Genomic DNA, 23,079 nt, shown 5'->3' with positions numbered 1-23,079 from the left:
TCAAAATCTTTATATGGTTTTTGCACTTTAATATACTTGCACAGACAATCAGCACAATGTCGGCGGTGGTGGTTACTTTCTCCATTGAAAATGGATAGGTGCAAGTGTACAACTCTTAATTTTTGAGAGTCAATCTTAATTAGAAACTAGCAATTTTTAAATGCTTATAATAATTTTTTATATTTACTTATTTAAAAAAGGTAAAATAAATAACATTTTAAATTTATGTATTAAAGAGTTGATTCAACAGATTGTATGAAAAATTATTGTAAACTTGATATCCATTTTTAAATTCTACGAATTAAAAAAAATATTAAATTTATGTTGTTACTCTAATATAAAATATCATAAGAATAAAATGAAATTTTCATGTTTATTTCTTAAAAATCACAATAAAAATTCTGTTAAATGATTTTACATTTCTAAATTAATTGATTTAAGGAACAAATATATTTGTTTCATAAAAATTTATTTTTTAAAACATAATTTTCTTAAAAACATTTAATTAAATTAATATGCACTAAGAAGTTATATCTCACTTGTTGATTTCGACATACTCATAATTTAAGTCTTTTCATGCTTTGGTATTCCAGACTAATGAATTGGATATGTCAATAGTCATTTGTCGACCAAACATATAAGGAGTTACAATCAATGACATGAAAATTACAATTTCAAAATACCAATAATGATGATTAATGAGGAAATTAAAGGCTTGAACACTGTTACATAACCTTAAAGATAAAGTTATGAGGACAAATTAAAATTTACGAGTTGAATTTTTTTTATTAGATATTGTAAATCTTATGTAAGATCTAGATAATTAGATGGACAAAAGTAAAAAGTAAAAACTTATATATTAAGTCAAATTATTTTAAAAAAAATTGTTTATTATAATTTTTTTAAAACCTATAATGTGAAAAAAGTCGATTTAAATTGGACAAAATTATTATGAGAAACAAATTTGTTGTCTTGTCATGGAATTTTAGAGTAACAGGTCTTCAGATATTTGTATTTGAGACTATTAAGAATTGAAGATAGGTACATTAAAACAACTGAAGTTACATCAAACCAAGTACAAATATTTTTAATGCCAATTTTGATGAAAATCCTTAAAATATATATATAGCAAACATGTACCAAATCCTCTTGGGTGCTAAAGCATAAAGCAGCTTTTGGTAACGCTCATCGCTGTGAGTGACGACGATCACCAAACCCTTCCGTACTACACTCTCAATACAATCTATATATCCCAACGCACACTTCACTCCTTCCTTCAAGTACACTCATTTTTCTTTTCTTTTCTCTCCATATTCTTGTAAATTTTGGCTCCTTCCTCAATGATACCAGGGCCACTCGGAAACAAGTGTGCATAATGGAGGGCCAAGATCTCTCTCCACCCCGCATGGACACATCTCGACCGTCCCTCGGCTTCCCCTTGGGCACTGCCCTCCTCTTGATCATCATCTTCAGCCTCAGCGGCATCTTCTCCTGTTGCTACCACTGGGACAAGTTACGCTCCTTCCGTCAATCCCACCCTGCTCCCTCCCACGCCCAATCCCAACCCTCCACGGTAACCAACCATCCACATCTCTCTACGTACACTAACACAACTACTACCAACATTTTTATCACAATTACAATTTCTTCTCTTTTTGTGTGTGCAGGAGCTGAAGCAAAGCAAGGGTGAGAGCTTACCGGTGCTGATGCCTGGGGATGAAGTGCCTAAGTTCATAGCCATGCCTTGCCCGTGTCAACCTTCACGGCCGGAGACTATCGTTGTCACCGTCGAGAAACCGCCGCATAAACCGCCGCTCGTGGTGCTACCTTTGTGTTAATTAATTAGCACCAGAAGTATGTTAATTAATCGTGGGTGCTGTGTTACAGTGTATATATGTGCATGTTATTGCCACGGCCATTTGTTCTATGACCCACTGAAGACGGTAAGGTTTAAGAGAGCAAAAAAAAAAATAGATTAAGGATTAAAGGATGTATACGTAGGTACCAGGTCAATTCCCAGATCGTGACCACTTCATTTGTGTTGTTCTTCTATGTAATTATTAATTTAAAAAAACCAGCTTTACTTTTATCAACTTTCATTTAATTAAGTTTACGAAATGAAATTAATTTTGATAATTTTAAGGAGATTTCTTATTACTAAAGCAGTAGTTATAAGATAGATCGAGCGCTAGGATCAACATGAGGTGTGCCAATTCCTTGCATCCGTAACGCGAATACGATTGTACTAGTACTTGTCTGTGAATACAATATATATCCACATATAATGGGTGAGCTAGATGTAAAAATTATTAGAAAAGCCAGAGTTTAATTGATTAATCATATCCACTTTGGTTAGCCAAACATCCTAAGAGTGGCATTTTGGCAGTGCAGACCCGCCTAAACCCAAAATAAAAGGTGAACACTTTTCTCGTCAAAACGGAATCTTTTGTATAATTTTTTTTTCCACACTAACTTAAGTAAGGTATTCTCACAATAAAATATCAACTAAGGAAAACATATTTTTCTCACATATATTGTTCTATTCACATAGTTAAAATTGAATACTTAACCTATGTTTAAAAGATTCGAATTACTTATCACTTGCCTAACAGGCAATGGATATAATTTTTGCATAATCAAAATGATACTGCCTAACAAGGATATAATATATGGATCTCAAACAATAATTTTGCATCATCAAACCCAATGAGCAACCAATATGTGTCCTAATATATGTATACATTAATTATTCAATTGATTGCGTACTCTAGGTCCCAACGAGAAGCTGCCGCCACATGGAGTACTAAAATCTTACGAAGATTAAATATATCATAGGAGGTGAATCATCACATATTCCCATTAATTACGGCAAAGGAACCAATGAGACACACACAAAAAAAAAAAAGTCTGCTTATTAATAGTAGTGCACGCATTCACTCATCAATTAACTGGTAGAAGAATAAAAGAAGCTAGGGGACGAAGCGTGTAAAAATAAGATTTGACCTATAGTGGGGAATGTTGGCCACTGTCCCCCTTTTTCAACATGCGAAAGGGATAGATAGTCGTAAAACTATAATGAATTTATGACTCGCAAGAATTTATTTGCAATGGGGACACCAAATGACCTAACAGATCCAACATTTCTCATGACCTAATTTTTTTTCATGGTGGCTTTAACATGAACCTTCTTTAGTCACAGCCTAACAGAGCCCACGGTTTTATTTGTTGCAGTATCAGATGTGTACCCTTCCGTGATTATTGTTAGTACTTGTTACTTTTTCCATCTTCACCTTCTTGTTCCATGATAGTTGATACCCTGATTTTGCTTGTTGTATTCACGACTGGCTAGGTAAGTATGTCACCATCCCCATATATAAACACTTGCCCCCACAGTCCATTTGAGATTTTTGAAATTTTCAAAATGATAATCATTTTCAAATATAAACTATGTAAAGTGAAAGACTAACGTGCTCTTTTTTTTATAATATAATTTTAGTAGATATAAATTAAATGAGTACTTCGCATCTATAATATCTTAGAAAAGATATATATGATTTGTTTTATTGTTTTAAGTTTTAAAAGTTAGTGAATAATATACATTTTTTATGTACAAATATCCATTTGTAAATAATAATAATAATAATAATATGTTTTTCCACGTTAATAACTCAGATAATGTAAACAAAGAGGAGCGGACCAACATTTGCTCTTCATTAGTTCATTTTTTATTTTCCTTCTTTTGTTTCCCACTATTTCTTTCATGTCCTACCAGAGGGTTTTCACTTTTCAGCTAGACCCGCCAAAAAAATATAATAATAAATCTACTTCAAAACGTTTCTCTTTTAAAATAATAAATAAAAATTAAATAAATTTTAATTGGCATAAAATATTTTTTTAAGCAAAGCATAAAATATATTTAAAATGTTATTTTTATACTAATATTTTTCTCAATCTTTTTGTAAAATATTGTAAAGTAAAAGGGATAAATGATAATTATTTTTCTTATTTTTTGTAAGTGACATATATAAATTAAAACATTTTTTAAACCAACGTATATATATTGAATACGAGAAATTAAGTAGTGCCCTATGTAAAATTAATTTCTCCTTCCCTAAGGCAAGAAAAAGATCCAATTTACTCGAGTCGGAAGAATTCAGGGCAGTTTAAATACTGAAATGAAGGAAGGGCACTTGAAACAAAGGCAAACTTAAACGGCGATTATTGGTGGCATTTTAATTCAGCCAATAGAGAAATCTTCTTAATTATTGCGAAATCTTCTTAATTATTGCGAAATCTTAGCTCCTGTCCATTTCAAGAACCCACTCATTTTTTTTTTTATATTCATTATCTCTAAATATAATTATAGTACAACTCTTTGCTTCAAAAATGCAAATTCCTTTGAATAAATTAATATTTCTAAAAACATGTAAACTTAATGAGCATGTTAGTACATGTGAGACTAAAATTTGCCAATTCGAAGGATTAGTTTATGTTAAACTACAGATTATTAGAAATACAAATGAATGAAAATGGCTCAATATTAAACAAAAAAAAACACCCAGAACCATTAGTTTGTTTGTTAACTGTTTCTAAACAGATTTTGTTTTCTAAACTTAAGCACATTCAAAAGTATTTACTTTGAGGGTCAATGGCAGCAGGAAAATAGGAATTGTAATATGTGATTTTGCTATTGTAGTTTAAGAGTATAGTTATGCAAACCTCTAGAATTTAAGAATCTAATGAGGATTTTCTACACATATATTTACCAACAGAATGTTGAATAAAATTTATGAAAGTTTTGGAACGTATTAAAACTGCGAGTATATATAATTATGAAACATATATTACAACTTTTATTATGTCAGAAAATTAATCAATTTGTCATTAAATTCATGAAAAATCTGGAACTTATTAAAACTGAGAGTATAATTATGAAACATATATTAATTACAACTATTATGTCAGAAAATGAATCAAATTGTCATTATTTTACTCAAGATGAAGATGAGTAAGTGTAATATTAGTAATAATAATTTTTTCTGTTATTTTGAAGTGTTAAAGCAAACGGCATAGGTACCAGCTAATTAATGTTCCTGCTTATCAAACTATCTAATAAGTTTTTTTTTTAAAAAAAAAAAAGCGAAAAGATAAATGCTTGTGGAACATAATTTTTCCATGGCTGAGGGAGTCATTTGATTATTATATAATATGCATATGCAACAAAATACATTAATATGAAATGGCCCCGTCATCCCTCAAATGAAATGATTCAAAAAATAGAATACAAAACTTAACTCCGGCTTTTCTCCCTGGCCTTATCGAGGAGCATATGGTATCATACATCCAATCTTTTGGGGACTCATAATGGAGTGGGTCATATATATGCATTTTCAAGCACAAAATATTATATCATCTTCCCGTTATTACTTTCTGTTATGATATGAATGGATGAATAATACTTTTTATATATTGGAAATCCTCGCAAAAATTAGGTAGAAATCATAGAGCATATAGTGAAATTATATATCCGTCCCTTTCCCACTCTGCTTTCCTAGCTATCATGCAATAGCACATTATCCCATACCCTTATGTATGTTTCCTTTTCATTATTTTGTTTTCTACGTGTGATTTGATTTCATTGTATATTCTAGTTTCGATTCGTCATGTCTATTGTCTCGTCTGCTTTTGTGAAGTGAAAGAAAAGATAAAGATATTAAAGATGGAAAATAATATATATGTATGTATTTGTTTCAGTTTACTTTTAAAATTTAAAAAAAAAATTGTTTTTTGACTAACTTTTTGAGAAAACTTTAAAAAAACTAACCATTATTTTTCCAAAAATATTTATTTTCAAATATATATGCCCTAAATCACTGGCTTCAAAATCATAATAACTACTTAAACGCTTGGTAAACTTTTATTTAACACTCTATTTGAAATAAAAAGGGAAAAATTGGAGAGTGAAAAAATAAAATAAAAATAAGGGGGAAGATCGACGTGTATTATTTAAATAGGTGAAAATAGAATGAAAAATTCAAGAAGATTTTCAGTATTGATTTGAAAAAGTAAAAAGAAAGTGGAACAAATAAATAAATTATGCAAAACAACTTTTTATTATTAATAGTTATAAATTTGATTAAATAGAAAAGTTAATTTTTTACTATAATATTTTTATGATATAAAAAAAACTATTTAACATTGAAATTAAGCAGCTATAAAAAAAATAATCCCACATTCCTTTCCTCCCACGAGTAAGGTTTCCTTGGTCTCTCACACTCATCCTTCTTTCTCCTCCCCTCTCTCTTTCTCCAACCAAATAAGGAAAATAACATTATATATTGTTTCTCCTTCCCTCACTTCCCTTTTTACCACCCAAATAAAGTATTAGTCCTTAAAGTTGTAAGCATATTTTATTTTAATATCTAATTGATTATAATAAAAAACTTTTACTTGTAAATATTGTAAAATATTTTTTTCTTGATTTTAGTTCATTTTTATTAATTTAATTTTCTTCATGCTATGATTTAAAGTAAGTTATACTTTACAAAGTCAAAAACTAAAACAGAAAATTCGAAAAATTAATAACTTAAATAAATGGCACTTGTAATTTCAACGATAACATAAACGTTATTCATTAAAAACTCACATAGGAAAAGTAGCTAGGAATCAGATATGTTATTTTAATTAGTACAAAACTCCATCGATTTGATCTTCAAAGGAGTTGATTGGTTTAAGGAAAAGGTGGGAGAGAACGCACTAACAGAATTAGGTTATATAAGTGCACGTCGCAGTATATATATACACTATATTATATTTGTTTATGGATAGCCAAGAACATATAAAAGAACTTGCATGAATGGCATTCTTACATCAGCTTTACGTATTAATCATATTTTTTTTTCATTTTTTTGTCTTTTTGGTTGTGTTAGTTGCACTTTTTATGCTTTATTATTAACCTATCTTTGAAGTATTCCATATTTAATTAATTTTTATTATAAACACTGTGTTTTTTGCTGACAAATGAAGCATTCTTGGCGGGATATATGATCAACTACGTACGTACATAATAAAGTCACGTACGCATTTTAAGTTCACAAAACCATGAGCTGCACATAGTTATATTAAAATGGGAGGATCGGAATAATGCTTAAGCGCCGTAGTGCATGTCTTGTGATAACAGGAGATGCTTAATATATATATCCTACGAAGTTTTGAGCAGAATCATATATATACATATGGTTTTGAGATAATCAAGTAACGTGGTTTAACTAAAGTGCATGGCACCAGGTTTTTCAAATATTCAAGCAGAGCTGAAAAGTTAAAATTTATAATTCGGAAAAGTAATTAACGCACTGTTGACATTTATTAAAGTGGGGAATCGGAGGAGATAATGTTGTTTAACACATTACAATAAGAAGATCGAAGAGAGGGAAGTGAATCTTTCACAACAACTTAATGGATGATTAATTTAAAGATTAAAATTGAGAAGTGAATCTTTCACAACAACACATTACGTTCTACCTTGTCTAATAAAATTTGTAACTTGAAATTCTGTAAGATATATATGATCACTGGAAGGGCTCTCACCAACACAGTATAATTTATATATGTTAATTTGTAACTTTGTGTTGTTTGTGATGCACTGAGTTAGGCACTCATTGTGCTAAATTATTTTTAGTTAAATAAAATCATTGCTTTAAAAAAAAACTTTGTGTTCTACCTTTTCTTTTAGTTGAATGGAATTCCTCCTCCTATATCAGAATTGTTTTTCTAATTGATTGTTTGATCAAGAATGAGAATTTATAGACCAAAGGAAATAGGACATTCAAAACATATCCTCTCCAGTCATGTTGTTTCTGCAACCAAAATAATAAAAAGTAATGAAGGAGAGAGAATGAAGAAATAAATAAATAAGTTAGAGAAAGATATATAGGGCTAGAGAGATGTTGCCATGTTGGAGAGAATTCAAATCCAGAGTATTAACAGAGGTGGTAGCATGCATGAAAATTACATAAAGTAAATGTTGAGCAATCAAAGCAAACATTTGATACAAACATTATAATAGGTGTTAGGTAATATATATCTATTTTTGTTTTATGTTTATCTTATTTTAAAATTCAACAAAATCAGTTATAAAAGTTTTTAAAAAAAGTATACTTTGATTCCAATAAGGTGAAAAAAGTTGTAGCGCATTACAAGTTAGACTAAAAATATGTTTGATTTGTAGTTGTAAAATTATCTTTGAGATAATTTTTTTTTTACTAATAGATTAAATTTGCATTGAAACACGCCACACAACATTTCCAACTCCAAACTAATCATATACTAAACTGTTTAAAAATACAGCTCAATATATATCTACTGTTAATAAATATTTTTTATAATGTTATCCAATTACAAGTTCTAAAATGCCTTATGTTGAAATTTATATTTTTCTCTTTCTTAATAAAATGATTTTGTTTTGCCTTTTAAAAAAAAAATATCCAATTACGTATACAAAGTCAATTTGTCATGATTATAAGAATAAATAATGATTTTTTATATAAATTTGTTGTCTTTTCATATTAAATAAAAAATTTAATTGATATGTACTCTCAGTATTTAAAAAAAAAATCATAGTCAATTAATATTTATTTTAAAATTTATTAATAATAATTTTTAATTAATTGACTATAATTCCTTAAAAAAATTATTGACATTTTTTAAATACTGAGAGTAGATATCAATTAAATTATTTATATATTATGAAAGGATTTTGTGCATGTTCCAAATGTACAAAATCTTATGTATTAAATATAAAATAGAGGGGAGGTAAAAGATATTAAGAAAAATCTTTATAAAACACAATAAGAGAAAGTTGATGTCACCTGGGGGGAGATTTGGGTTTTCATTTTGATTTTGGGTCGTGACAATCGGTTTGTAGCCCATGAGAACCCAAAATGAGTAAACATTTACATTTTGGAATCTGGAATGAACTTTCCAAAATATAATGGAAGGTGTAAGATGCAACAATGGAGGTGCAGGGTACAATTCCGTTAGTTTCCATTTTGATGTTAGTTATGCGTTCACGAGCCATTCGTCCAAGTTTGAAATAAAAAAAGGCGCATCTTATTTTTGTTCTGTGACCCCATTAAATGTTTGTGAAAATGCCAGACAGAAACTCCTCCGTCCACACCCAATCCACCACCGCAGTGACCCCACGAAGGTCACCCAGGTTCCCCCCCCAACAAAACAACGACACTCCCGCCCCGAAATCCGCGAAACGCAGCGTTTCCTCCAACAAATCGGACAAGTGCGCTGCTGGATCGAGAAGATCCCCGAGGCTGAACAATGTTGAACAACGACCTCCCCCTCTGAGACGATGTCCCAGGTTGAACAACGAGTCAAGCGACAAAAAATTGAAAGACACGAGAGTGAAGAAGGGCGGTGAAGCTGAAACGAAGGAAAATCGTGTCGTTTCGGACGAGGGTTTCGGTGGAGGAAGAAAGAAGAAGAGAAACAGGAAGAGGATTGAAGTTGAAACGCAAGAAAACGGTGTCGTTTCGGATAAGGGATTTGTTGGAGGAAGAAAGAAGGAGGAAAATGAGGAGAGGGTGGAAACGAAAGCAAATTGTTTCGTTTTGGATGAGGGTTTTGATGGAGGAAGAGAGAAGGGGGTAAATGGGGAGAAGAGAAAGCGTGGTAGCGAAGAAATCAGTAAAGGGTGGACGAAGGAACAAGAATTGGCTCTTCAAAGAGCGTATCTTGCTGCAAAGCCTAGCCCCCATTTCTGGAAGAACGTTTCGAAACTGGTACGCATCCTGCTCTCTGTGTCTGAGTAGAAACTGTTGACTTTAGCCGGGAACTAAGTTTGAGAATAATGTTGTTGTAATTTAACAGAAATTTGCAACTTTGGGATTGGATTGTGCTAATCTTCGAAGCTGACTGTTATAGTGTTATGTGCTTTTCATTTTTACAGTTTGATGTGTGGTTGAGTATTAATGAAACTTAACATGATTGTCTTTTTTCTGCCTTTGTTTTGCTATCTTCCCAAATGTTAGAAAACATATTTGATGCTTCAAGTGTTGCCTGAGAACTTGCATGTTATGTGACAGCTAAGGATTGCGTGCATAAATGATTAATAGTGTAACTCTGTAATGTCGTGCTAGCTGTTTGTGTTTGAATGAAGTGATGTAGAATGGAACGTTACCAGGTATTGTTTTTTGTATTGTATAAAATTAGGATGGAATGGTACTAGGTGGTTTCCAGCTAAAATATACAGAACAATGGCATTGTAACTTTATTCCATTCCATCTCATTTCATTTAATTCCAGTCATATATCTAAACATGGAGGAATTGTTATTGAAAATTATAGTTTCTGTATGTATATATTTCTTAAAAGAACAAATGCAGCTTTATAATCTGTTGGCAGTCAATTGTTTGTCAGATACATGCAGATGGGGCTAGCTTATAGATGCAGATGCAGCTTATAGTCAATTTTAGTTTTCTGTATGTATATATTTCTTAAAAGAACAAATGCAGCTTTATAATCTGTTGGCAGTCAATTGCTTGTCAGATACTTGCAGATGGGGCTAGCTTATAGATGTTTTATTCTTGTATTTGTGGAATCATTGCCATTGAAAATCTGTTGCAGGTGCCAGGAAAGTCTCAACAAGATTGCTTTGATAGAATTCACTGTGACTATATGACACCACCTGAAACTCAGCCTCGATTGAGGGCAAAGACATTTAAGTCATCACCCATTCACCAATTTTCTATATCTGCAAGTAAACTTCTCAAACCTATGGATAAAACAGCTAGAAGATCTAATGTTCTAAAACCAAAGAACATTATTACCCAGAAGTCTGTTGACAAGCTGTTACAGCGCCATCTTAAAGTAGATCTAGATCGTGAAGGGGACATATTTTCTGTTCTTGAACCAAACACTGATTTTTCTACTAATGCTTTACAGCCTAGTGAAGCACTTTCTACTCCGAAGCAGCAAAAGGAAAACAAAGGGTTCCCGCAAAATTGCACTGAAACATCATCTTCAAGCCATAAGAAGCCACCTTCAAGATTGAGTGGCTCGTGTGTTACAGAACTTGTTAGTCCCCCAGTACTAAAGAAAGTAAAGAACAGGGTAATGCATGAGAAATATATCAATCAATTGCGCTGTAGGGAATCTAGGAGAAGAGCAGATGCTACAAAAATAATTGAAGGAACCAGCATACAGAAAAGGGATGTAGTTAATGCTGCAAAAGTTGCCTTGGTTTCTGAAGCTAGAAATGCTATCAATAAATTTCAACAGTCGCAAGTCAATTTCGTGGACAATACTTCTAGTTCTGGTGAAGATAACGATGATGGCATTGAATTTGAAGATGAAAGTCAATAGGTGTTTTTGATGCTGTTTTAGTGAAACTTGTTGACTAATTGCATGTATTGTATAGTAGTATGACTTGTAGATTTAGAAACCGTAGTCCCTAGCTAGTAAACAACTATTTTTTATTTTTGAAAAATCTGGTTTTGTTGTATTTCTCTGTAGTTACTAATTAAAAGTTTTCAGTAAAATTAATTGTTAAACTAATTAGTAAATATAAAATAATATTTTATATGACTTTTTATATGAATGTTATTTTACAGATAAAAAATATTTGTAAGTAATTCTAATTTTATGTTTTTAATTGATTTTTAACCCTTACTATTTTTTGTTTGAAAGTAAAATATTTTATCAAAAAATAAAATATAAAAATATTATAACAATTGAAATAAACAGTATAGTATTAAAGGATAAGGTATATGAAAAATTTAATTAACGTAGTAAGGATAATTTTTTTTTTTTGATAATTTACAAGTTCAAACATACTCTAGTAATGTATATATGATTCTGAAAAAAAAAAGTAATGTATATATGAAATAATGTTTTTTTTTTACAAGATGAAAGAATGTTATAATTAAGTTAATGTGGATGACAACTCCTTTCGGAATCATAAAAGGTCCAACTTTGGAGGTTCAGTCAAGCTCCATTAAGAATGACCTTTCAACTTCTTTGGTTTTTATAGTATGACATTTGAACTCAATTTTTCTAATGACTTGAAGTTACTTGGAATGCAGGATATGTAGAGATGTTTTTTTGAATCAGATTTCAAAACATCTTTATCTTTGATGATAAATGAAGTTCATCTTCTACGTCCTTATGCTCCCTTAGTCAATCTCATTAGGGGGAAGTTTCATGTCCTCCCATTGAATTTTCACCATACCTTCCATAACGAGGGAATTTTAATATTTTATATGTAAATTAGTTGGCATGATACGGAGCATCTTCAGATTATACCTTTGTTATATAGCAACTATATCCTTCTCAGATAGACTCTATCCTATTAACTGATGTAATAAGTGTAATTAGATTCGATTAATGACTTGTCTTTTATTTCTGATTGATAAAAAAATATTGTAAACTAACTGAAATAACGTGTTAAATCATGAAATAAAATAAAATAACAGAGAGTAAAAATAAAGCTAATGAGAGATTGGTGAAAGGAGATCAAAGTCTAATATACCTGTATAGGCTTCTAAACAAACAGTAAAACAATTTTTGCTACGTTTTATACTTTACTTCATTAAGAATAGAGATATCAAGTTGTTGTTTCACTTTCACTTCTATTGATATAATTTTTTCGTGCTTTGTGCACGTGTAGTTTAGTTTATTTTTAAAAAAATCGTTTACTTTTATCAGTTTCATAAGAAAGTTTTAAAAATAATTGATTATGTTTCTAATTAAAAAATATCTTATTAAATTGTAATCATTTTTATTCGGCCTTCGCCTCATCCAGCGTCAGTAGTCCAACGGTTAGGATAATTGCCTTCCAAGCAATAGACCCGGGTTCGACTCCCGGCTGACGCAATTTTTGTATTTATTGCTTTCATTTTGGAACCGAGTCTTGACATATGCATATGATTGGTGAGTCCTTTCTTCAAGGATCAATTTCTAAAACATGTATTCATTAATTATAAATCAGCTATCCGAAAAAAACTTAAGTTAATGAATAAAGAACATGTAAGATTTCGTACTTCACAATCACTTGTGACATAAATATATTATGTCTTTGTTATGAATTAATTTTTTTACTAGTTGGAATCTGTGTGACCGTATCCGTATCCATTGCATGTCTTTTGCCTTGTCCATATTGGTAACTCCATATTTTTAACATCCCATTTTATATATTAGCTTGTTTTGAACTGCAACAAGCATTGAAGTCTGTACAAAAACGGTTTAGTGTTCAATTTTATTTTGGAAACTATCCTTGCTTGTCTTTTGGTAACAAGTTGCCAAGTAGGCTATGTGAATAATGAATATGTTTGGTCCTCTTAATTTTAAGCCCCTTTTTACCCTTTTTATGTTGTCTGATCGTTGAAGGTGAAGAAAGTAGATGGTTATTCCATCAGGAACATTAGTGTAATGTTCAAGAAAATAATTGATTTGATGGGACTTTTTTTCAAGGTTGCAACATTCAAAATTCTAACATGGGATACCTTATATATTGAGTGAAACCAAATAAGAAAAAAGGATTGTAATGTAACCAAAAGAAGAGAAGCAAATGAAAAATGAAAGGCAAGCCTAAATGTCTCTTCATCTGTAGTCAAGCCTTTCATAGCTAAGATTAGATGGTTCTATAGTTTGTATTGACATTAGATTGATAGTCACAGTGCTTTGGTTTATAGTCAACATAGCATTAGTGTCATTACAAAAAATCAAGTTAGCCAAATTTCTTTTCATGCCACTGTTATCTGTTTTCACCAGCTTTTTTTAACTCAATTACTTTGTGCCCTTTCATCTGGCAACCAATGGAACTAAACAACTGAACTAAACCTTATGTGATTTGTTATTTGGTAGTTTTTTGTGGGGGCAACATGATGAGCAGTTTTTACATGTTACAAGTCCTAGCTCATCATTGTAATTGTGCTTGTGAGATCAGTAATTTCTGTAGTAATCGTGGGTTAGCAGTAAGTTTCGCACTTCAAAAAGCACCACCAAGCTGAAACTTTCCCTATCTGGAAATGAAGAGAATCGTATTCATTTCAATAGTAATAATGTTCTAATAATAAGGAGCTAATGTATACAACTTAACATTCTATTTGGTCCTTGGAATGGAGGGGGCTACCACGTCCTAAAATTATTGAGAAATCATAAAGCAACTTTCCCATTATAAATCATTTTACAAGTGGCTGTTATGCAATTCACTTAGCTACCTTACTTCTCATAAAGTGTTAGATATCTGACAGAGGAGAACCCTTTTAAAATTGTGTCATCCACTTGTGTGGCCACGCCATCAGGATACAGGTGACACATAATTATTTGTTTAATAATGTCCCAGAAAAGAATTTTTTTGAAGCAACCGCATATTCAGGCATATATTAAAATCAGGTTGATTCCGGTTATGGGTTTGGCAACAACCCTTCGTTACTAAAAAATTGGATATTTATCACAATGGGAAAGTGAGGCTTGAACTAAACATACCCCATAATATGTTAAAATACAGGGTAAAGTTGTAACTTACATAATAATCAAAGCATCAATCAAAGCCATCATCTTATTGGGAAATCTCATTAAACTTTGTAACACTCCTAATTCCTTGAATTACACAAGAGGAAAACTTTGCTTGTTTTTCAACATCAGCAAATTGTTATTTCTGCTTTCCATCTTTCTCCTAGAGACATCTACCACCATAACCTGCATTTCTGAATAGTGCTTGCTTTATCTCTTCCTGGCTCATACAATTTCTCTGCTCTGCTACCTAAAGACCGTGAAAACAATAAGTTACAAGAAGTAAGTAACATGTTTGATTTCAAGAATGTAAACAAATATTGGGGCCACTAAAATATGTTACAATTGCAAACCTCTGTGCAAGATGCTTGCATTGAAAAATCATTGAAGCTGCTTATAACACACTGGTGAATCTCAAGGCCTAATGCTTCTAAGGTGTTCACTGTGGACAGTAGTAATCCTGGCTTTGTGGCACAGCAGATGCTAATCCTTGTGTCCTGGTCTCTTCTCTCAACATCAAACTGCAAAAACATTACAACACATACAAATATTTGTTCAGGAATTTGGCCTATGATTATGGATCAGTTTAGGGGTTTGAGTGAGTGACTAGAACTAAGCATACCTTGGGGGAATTTCTTACCATTACTTCATTTGGCTTTAGCTCCTTAGAAATGCCCAAGAGGTTTATCCGATTTGTTCCCTCCTCCATTTCTTCTTCTTGCAACTTGCCTATCCTTTCTAGAAGCTCTTTCATGTAATCAATGGTGTCTCCAAGAATGGAGGTCCTGTCCATCTGTCAAAGTTTGTTGTCTCATGTTAGTGTAAACAAGGTTATAGAACAAATCAAACAACAAATGCAAGTGTTGGTAAGAAAAAAATAATCAATCATGAAAAGACCACCTAGTTTAGAAAGCCAATTTCATTTCCATTGATTGAGACATTCATAAAAAGGAAATGACAAGGTAAGAATGAGGTAATAAAAAGAAAACATAATATATCTTTTGAATCACCTTGCTAATCTTAGGGACTATTGACCTTAGCATGGAAAGCCTGTCATTCAAACGCTTTCTTCTCCTTCTTTCTGCCATGAGATTCTTTGATGGCTGCCCTTCTAGTTTCTTTGATTTGGGCCTTTTCTCCCCACACAAGCCCATGTTAAAGACTGGAATCTCTGTCAGTTCCTCAATTTTGCAGCCAATTTTTGCTTGTTCCAAGCTCTGGCTTTCACTTCCTAGAAAGCCAAACTCTTCATCCTCCAATGATGGGTTATCCTCTTGTGGCAAAAGGGGTGCTGACTCATCATTCCTGGTGTATGAAGAATCAAGCTCAGGCAATGTGAAGCCATCAACAAAAGGGTATGCTGCTTCACTTCCATAAGGGCATTCAAATCTGTGGTCTAGTGGAGTTGAAAATGCAGCAAATGAGGGATTCAAAGTGGATAAACCTTGGTTCTCATCAAAAGAGTCAAAGCTCCAACCACTAGGGAGTAGTAACTCATTCAACCCAGTGGACAAAGCACTACTCCAACTAGTGTCTTTTCTTGGAGCAAGTAGCTCATCCAGAAAACCAAGTTGAGAAAGCTCCATCCTTGTGCTGTTTTTCTCTCTCTTTTTTCTTTCTCTATTACTCTCTATGAAGGAAGTGAATTGTGAAAAAAGCAAACAGGAAAGGCTTTGATAAGATGAAGTTGAAGCAAGTGGGAGGAGTTTGTTTAAATAATAGTAGTGTTAGTGTAATACTACTAATATAGCACCTATGATTACAGAATGTACTACAGTGAAAAGTCTAGTGAAATAGCACCTAGAGGTAGCCTCAGATTAAAATGGAATCTCTTTCTCTCTCTCACTCTCAAGGTGAATTAATGTCCTTTTCACCGAAATAATCACCCCAGACAGAATTTGTATTTAATTTACCATTCCTTGAAAACTTTGACCCACAATTCTGTCTTTAACGAAAATGGGTGGAATTAGCATCATAGATTGTCAGTACTTCTTCCATTTTTAATGCAACCCCTCCTCTCTCTCTCACGTTCAAAGAAAAATAATGCATCTCTCCTTCCATCATGGTTTTAGAGTTTAGACTCCACCCTATACACAATAGTCAATAGTTTTCGTTATTCTATACAACATAAAAAATAAAACAGAAAAGTAAAAAAAATGTTTATTTATGCTCTACTTAGGAAATAGGATTGTGACAATTTGGAACATTGTTCATTTTTTCATTAACCACCATTTCATGCCGTTTTTTTTTTTTAATTTCTCCAATGTTAATCGGTTTCCTTCCATGCCAGCCTGTTTTATCTTCAATTATGGACAAGTGTCTATAATTAACAAAGGGCTATATTAAAAGTGGGCCAAGTATTAGCATGCAACTACATTTTAAGGAATGAAATGAAATTTGTTGATTTGAGCTCCCCTTTTTTTGTTTTGTTTTCATTTCTCTCATATACTTTATGTATCTTTAACTTGGAAAAGACTAATGAAAAACAGTCTGTCTTTTCTTTTGCTACATTTAGTGGTTTCTTTAATCAGTTAAAATTTATATCAGTAACTAGATTAAGTATATGTATCCCCTCCGGGTATAAAATAAAAAAATACATGGTTCCAATCATTAACTCATTGTTCTATCATTGCACTCTAAAGCTTATTTTCAGGTTCAGCTGATAAAATTTCAAGGGTGGTACGGAAATCTGGCCTTTTGGACGGTGTAGGTCCATTCCACTGTATATAAGTTTCGGTAAATATTTATTTTAATCCGTGAAAATGTAAGATGATAATAAATTAATCCTTATATGATCAAAAATTTAAATTTAATTTTTTTGATTGCGTAAAAAATATGATAAATTGGTTATGCAGTTAAATTTGTGAGATAATTTTATCATTAAGTTGTAATATTTAACGATATATTTTTTTGTTGATTATGGTATTAATATAAACACACATAAGATGAGTATTTTTCTTTTAAATATGATTTATTTCATACTCAAGCATTAACCAAGATTTGAATCCTAAACTATTTGGTTAAGGAACAAAAATTATTATCACTTATATCAATCTTTATTGGTTTAATGATCAATTTGATAATAAATTATATTTTTTTGATCAATTTGATATTAAGTTATAAAACTTATTAATCAATTTGTCATTATTATTTTTTGTATATTTAAAAATTAAATTTAAATTTTTTCATCTTTCAATAATTAATTAATCAATATGTCACACTTTCAACATCAAAATATGTATTTACCCATATAAGTTTACAAGGCTCATAATTTTCCACTTAAAAATTAATCTTGAATTGCCAACAACAATTTTCGCCCACTCCCGAGGCAGAGAGGAAGCGTGTGATCAGGTTGGTAGAACTACAAGTACTGCTACCTCTACTAGGCGACAATTTATACATACAATAAGCATGCATGGGTCTGGATTTTGTGAAATCACCATTCTGTTAAGTGTGAGAACATGGTAATGAGCAAAACCATGTTCACAAAATGATGAGCTTTTTATTTATAGCAATAAATTATTCATCTGTCCTTCCTTTGTAATAGTAATAATCAGTATTAAACCCAATAATCTGCCAAACATTAAACAGTGAGTGATCGCGTGACCAAATTGCTTTCTCAATCAGATGCTAATTAAATTAACTTACTACTTTGCACGTTCATATCCACATTAGGTGACCCGATTGCATCCACAATTAAATGACACCTATTTTCCAATTAGCCAATAAGCAAATTACAATTTCATATTTCACTAAGTACATCTTAATTAATTTGTTTTGGGTCCAGACTATTATGAACAATATGTAGGTTGTCATATAAAGGTAAAATTGCTCATCTGTCAATATCAGCTAGGATGCACCAGAATTGTGACTAGGCCCCCCCACTGATTGTTTATTGCGTAAATGTAATTGCATTTTGTTTTGTATTTGTTGGCAGTTAGAAAACAATAGTGGAAGAATAAGGAGTATAGCTGATGAACATTAGTTGATGAGCATTTAATATAATGTGCACAGTGACCACGCAGCCCAGAGTTTTGCATGCTTGACTGAAAGGCATTCATCAGTTCTGAATGTCTGGTATCACATTATGGACTCGTCCTTCTTAACACTCTGAATTGGTTTATGAGCACATAATTGGAAAGGTTCTTTTCCATTGAAAGATGTGAAGTCTATGCTTATGCTTATCTCATTTGTACGCTTATAATTGAGGTTTATTCTTTTTGTTATAACGATTGCATTATTGTATTGTTGAAGTTGAAATTCAAAAAAATAAATTAAAATAAAAACTAACATGCTCTATAAATTATCCAGACTCTTGAGATTTTCACTTCAGATTTTTTCTTCTAAAGTTTAGATGGTTTATAGTTTATATTCATTGATTACGTACGCCAAGTGAAACTTTTTAAACAATTATGTGTAATCCCTAAGGACAAGGCCAAGAGTAGTGTTTTGGGCTTAATTTGGGAAAGATGTACCTCTCATTCAATTTCTGTGTGCGTTGCCTATGCTTATGGGGCACTTGGCTATGATCGTTTACTTTGTTTCTTTCTGGGTTTCCGCCATATTTTTCCTCATTGTAAGAAAAAAAAAAATATTGTGTCTGCAAGCGTTTTTTAATTTCTTTGTCATGAATTCTCCCGTGAAATTGAAATTTCAATGGCCCTTTTTTGTTGTTGAAATTTTTAGTATATATTTTACTAATTAACTATCATAATTTAATTGGGTGCATACAAAGTTGTTAGGTGTTTGCCAATTACGAGTGAGTAGTTTGAGATACCTTTGAAACAAGTCTAGATTCAAATGTTGTGTATGAAAAAAACAATATTAAAAGAGTTAATTTTACTATGTTACTAACTTACTATGTTCTCAATTTAAACACGACATTTTTGGTGATGAACTCAATTTAAACAATATTTTTTCAAAAGATATTTATAGTTCTGGATTAAAAATATTTAATTCAGTTATAGAAACGAGAATCTTATGAGATAAAAATTTAAATATTAATTCAATAAGCAATCAAAATTTAAATAATTTGTTCAAGTTTTACAGTGTTTGTAGAAAGATCTCGAGATTTGTTTTCAGCAGGAGGAAGAGTTTGTTTGTTTAACATTTTAGTGACGGTGGCACCCGATACGACTAGTACGGTATGAGACCACGTTTGCATGCTTCGCAAACACGAACTCTGAACGGATTTATATTTAATAAATACTTTTAAATATATAAATTACATAATAATTAAAATATATAACAAATAAATATGTTTGAATATAGAAATTATATTTTAAATTTATGATAAGTGTACCCCAGCCCCTTGGTCCCCTCGTGGTCATACGTCAACAATTGATGCTTTGGTCTTAGTCTTTTCATGTTATGCACTCAAGATGGGCTATATATCCACCCCCTTGATCTCCCCTTGGTCGTATGTCAGACAACTGACATTATGATCTTAGTTTTTTCGTATTTACACATTGGAGGACTATGTATCTACACGGGGTAAATGGGTTCGGACTTGCATGGTATACGAGCCTCATTTTTTTGAGCTTGTTTAAAAATTGGGTTTTTTTTAGCCCACCTCACATATCCCGTGGGTTAAAGTGGTTTTATCCCGTGGGTTAAAGTGGTTTTACCTGCGAGTATTTTAATCTCTATTAGAAAAATAAAATAGGGTGTATGGTTTAGCAAAAAATGGGTGTATTAACAAAATTAAACCTCTAACCTAAAGTTCAGCTCTAATCCACACTGACACTAAACTAAACCTAAATCTCTTTAGCACACTCACCTCACCACTCAGACAACCACCTACACCATGCACTCACCTCTCCTCGCGTAGCCACCAGCCACCAACCAGTCACCACGACTCCTCCACTGGCGTAGGCAGTCTTGCGAACTCCTCTTCTCCTCGCACTGCACCATGTGCCGCCACAACTCCTCCACACGACTCGAATGATAGGAGTTTCCCTTGCACTCTTTCTTTTGTGTGAATGCGGGCTACCCATAAAACCCACAGGTTATGCAGGGCGAGGGCGGGTTCAATAAAAACGAACCCATTTGAAAAGTGGGCTTCACGAGGTAGGCTTTATGGATAACAGGTTTGGCGGGGTGACTTTACCTACATGCCCACCTCTATGAGTATCTCCTTGTGGAGTCGTGGTCGTACATTGGACGACCAACACTCTAGAGTCACGTTTCAAAGACCCTTGGTTAGGGCGAGCAAATTGTACAAAATATAGAAAAAATAAAATTAAAAAATATAAGTTGTATTTTTTGTAAAAAACAAATACTTGTGAATTTAAAAAATTAAGGGGTGCAATGTAGGTCCATCAATGGCTCTGGTCTTATTCTCTTCGTACTTACGCACTTTAGATTGTGAGACTATATAGCCCCTTAGACCTCTCAATTAGACACCGCTTGTTGTCACACTTTGTATGAGTATCTTAATATTTCTTGGATATACATCGATCGAGCTTAAGATGGACACCAAGAGAGATGTTACGTAGCGAGGGGGTAACAGACCACGATATGTGCCTAAAGAATCTCGAGATAGTCATTACACTAGTTACGAGTAACCAACTGTCCTTGAAAAATCGCTACCCAATCAATACGATTAAAGGTATATAAACCTAAGGCTAAACCCTAGAAAAGGTATATTACACTTTACACTTATTATGCACTAATAGTCACTACTACAAAGGTGTCTTTTCACATTGTCATATCTACATCGGTTATAAAAAAACCGATATAGTAAATGATGCGGTGTCTAATCAAGAGTCTTTTTACATTATTATTTAATTAATTATAAATTATTATTTATATGACTTTAAAAATAATTATTATAAAGTTCGATAAACTTATATAAATAGTGAATTATGAAATTATTTTATAACGTGAGTGTATAATTTTTCTCTAAAAAATAAAGTACAAAAGTAAGATTAAAGAAAAACTAGATATATAATATAAATATAATAACCTTTTTCATTCTCACTTTCTTGATGGAGGGAGGGAATAATAAATATTGTTGTCACCCTATCCTATTTTCATGCCTAATTAATGTCATGGAATATCGGTGCTTTGTTACTCCCATGCATGAGGGAATCTGCTTCTTTGAACTCCAAGTCAATAAATTAAATAGTTGAAACTAAAATTTGTTTATCCCGGCATATATTCCCTTTCCCTCAACCCTTCCAATACCTCGCTCTCACAAACCTTGTAGGCTGTTAAGTAGTGAATAGATAATGAAAATAGTCCGTAGCTATATCCTCTCCATCAAATTCGAATTATGCCACATGCAATTGGCATCTTGATTATTTTTTTCTTCTTTATTCTTCTTTGGCCTTGCCAATGCCCTAACCTGAAAGAACGTTGTATTCGTGAATCGTGTCACCCTCTTTTTTCGACCTAATTAATTCTTACTATTGGAGCCACATTATTTTTCATTATTCAATAATTCTTTCAGCTCTAACCGTGCATGTTTTGGTGTATTAATTTGCTCCCAAATTGTCATCACACGAGACAGGTTATGAATCTGCTGTCGCTTTTACTTCATATTTCTTCGTAACATTACCAAAATTCGTATCTGCTGTCGCTTTTGCTTAATTTCCTTCTTGACATTATAGAAAATCGGTCTATTTATACTCTTGCACCATAGATCTGTTCAATATTCCATATTTGATCAATTTGCTTTGCAGCTGCAGCATATCATTAACGTTTAGATTTATTTATTATCGGAATGCATTAAATGTTTTATTATATACAAAAATAAAGAAATAATAACGTTACTTTAAGTATGATCATGATTGGTAGGTTTATTTGGCAAAATTAGTTTACAGATTAACAGAAACCTTATAAATTAGCTAAAAGATATGATAAGTTAAAAATTAAGAACTGAAAAGGTAAAAACTTTAAATTATATGACTAAATTGAGAGAATTTGATGAGATAATCTAATAGTTAACTAAAAAATATAAAATGATATAAAAAATTAATATAAATATTTGATTATCAATATATATATATATATATATATATATATATATATATATAATTTTTTTAATAACTTATCATCTTTTAAAATCCTAACTTCTTACTTACTCAAGGGATCATTAGCAACTGATATAAAACTCGCGGATGCACTTAATCTTTTACGACAAATTTTAAATATACTAATTAAAAGTATCTCGTGTAAGAAAAGCTACAACTTTATGCTGTCTATTTTTCTTAATATGTCTGTTTTTCAGCAAGTGATTAAAGAAAAATAGAAGCTAAATCATGTAAAAAAGGAAGGAAAAAAAATACAAGAAAGAATAAAATCAGAGCCTTTAAACAAATTTAAGCGTGTGTGATCTCAATAAATTGAGAAGTTAAGCAGAACGAGATCTCAGAGTCTTATTCATATTATGTTAAATTTCATCTTGATTTTAAATAAAATAGCTAATGTGAGTTAATGTGAGACTTAAGTATGTTTGAACCGTCTAAAAGAAAATGATGCTGATAGAAATAGGAATGGACGTGAACTAAGTGTTGTGAAAAGGGCAGTGTCTGCAGCTATATGCATTAATTGC

The 23,079-nt window shown here is 31.8% G+C and overlaps 3 protein-coding genes and 1 non-coding gene across 5 annotated transcripts; 3 read left to right on the top strand and 1 right to left on the bottom strand.

Moving 5' to 3' along the window:
* Positions 1-1,159: 1,159 nt before the first annotated feature.
* Positions 1,160-2,099, top strand: LOC114367114 (uncharacterized protein At5g65660-like). Its single transcript, XM_028324225.1, has 2 exons — positions 1,160-1,573; positions 1,668-2,099. The coding sequence occupies exons 1-2, from the start codon at positions 1,376-1,378 to the stop codon at positions 1,836-1,838; spliced, it is 369 nt and encodes a 122-aa protein (XP_028180026.1). The 5' UTR covers positions 1,160-1,375; the 3' UTR covers positions 1,839-2,099.
* Positions 2,100-8,854: 6,755 nt separating this feature from the next.
* On the top strand, positions 8,855-11,560 carry LOC114425382. The gene is made up of 2 exons (XM_028392296.1): positions 8,855-9,791; positions 10,635-11,560. The coding sequence occupies exons 1-2, from the start codon at positions 9,135-9,137 to the stop codon at positions 11,370-11,372; spliced, it is 1,395 nt and encodes a 464-aa protein (XP_028248097.1). The 5' UTR covers positions 8,855-9,134; the 3' UTR covers positions 11,373-11,560.
* Positions 11,561-12,809: 1,249 nt separating this feature from the next.
* On the top strand, positions 12,810-12,881 carry TRNAG-UCC. Its single transcript has one exon. It is a non-coding gene; the product is annotated as a tRNA-Gly (tRNA).
* A 1,509-nt stretch (positions 12,882-14,390) lies between these two features.
* On the bottom strand, positions 14,391-16,230 carry LOC114425568 (transcription factor bHLH93-like). Of its 2 annotated transcripts, none has more exons than XM_028392514.1 (4): positions 15,533-16,230; positions 15,163-15,315; positions 14,876-15,043; positions 14,391-14,772 (listed from the first exon to the last, which is right to left on the bottom strand). In XM_028392514.1, exons 1-4 carry the CDS (start codon positions 16,106-16,108, stop codon positions 14,686-14,688), a joined length of 984 nt encoding a protein of 327 aa, XP_028248315.1. In that variant the 5' UTR covers positions 16,109-16,230; the 3' UTR covers positions 14,391-14,685. The 2 variants fall into 2 exon arrangements, with proteins under 2 accessions (XP_028248315.1, XP_028248313.1); XM_028392512.1 differs by having other exon boundaries at positions 14,393-14,772; positions 15,145-15,315; positions 15,533-16,173.
* Positions 16,231-23,079: the final 6,849 nt, after the last annotated feature.

The sequence above is a fragment of the Glycine soja genome, chromosome 9, assembly GCF_004193775.1.
Source record: "Glycine soja cultivar W05 chromosome 9, ASM419377v2, whole genome shotgun sequence".
Taxonomy (NCBI): domain Eukaryota; kingdom Viridiplantae; phylum Streptophyta; class Magnoliopsida; order Fabales; family Fabaceae; genus Glycine; species Glycine soja.
This window is presented reverse-complemented; position numbering and strand designations above follow the sequence as displayed.

Coding starts and splice junctions, on each gene's coding strand:
- LOC114425568 (XM_028392512.1), bottom strand. CDS start 16,108: ATGGAGCTTTCTCAACTTGGTTTTCTGGATGAGCTACTTGCTCCAAGA. Junction 15,316..15,532: donor TAGTCCCTAAGATTAGCAAG/GTGATTCAAAAG, acceptor AAACTTTGACAG/ATGGACAGGACCTCCATTCT. Junction 14,773..14,875: donor TGCAAGCATCTTGCACAGAG/GTTTGCAATTGT, acceptor CACGGTCTTTAG/GTAGCAGAGCAGAGAAATTG.
- LOC114425382 (XM_028392296.1), top strand. CDS start 9,135: ATGTTTGTGAAAATGCCAGACAGAAACTCCTCCGTCCACACCCAATCC. Junction 9,792..10,634: donor GGAAGAACGTTTCGAAACTG/GTACGCATCCTG, acceptor AATCTGTTGCAG/GTGCCAGGAAAGTCTCAACA.
- LOC114367114 (XM_028324225.1), top strand. CDS start 1,376: ATGGAGGGCCAAGATCTCTCTCCACCCCGCATGGACACATCTCGACCG. Junction 1,574..1,667: donor CCCAATCCCAACCCTCCACG/GTAACCAACCAT, acceptor TTGTGTGTGCAG/GAGCTGAAGCAAAGCAAGGG.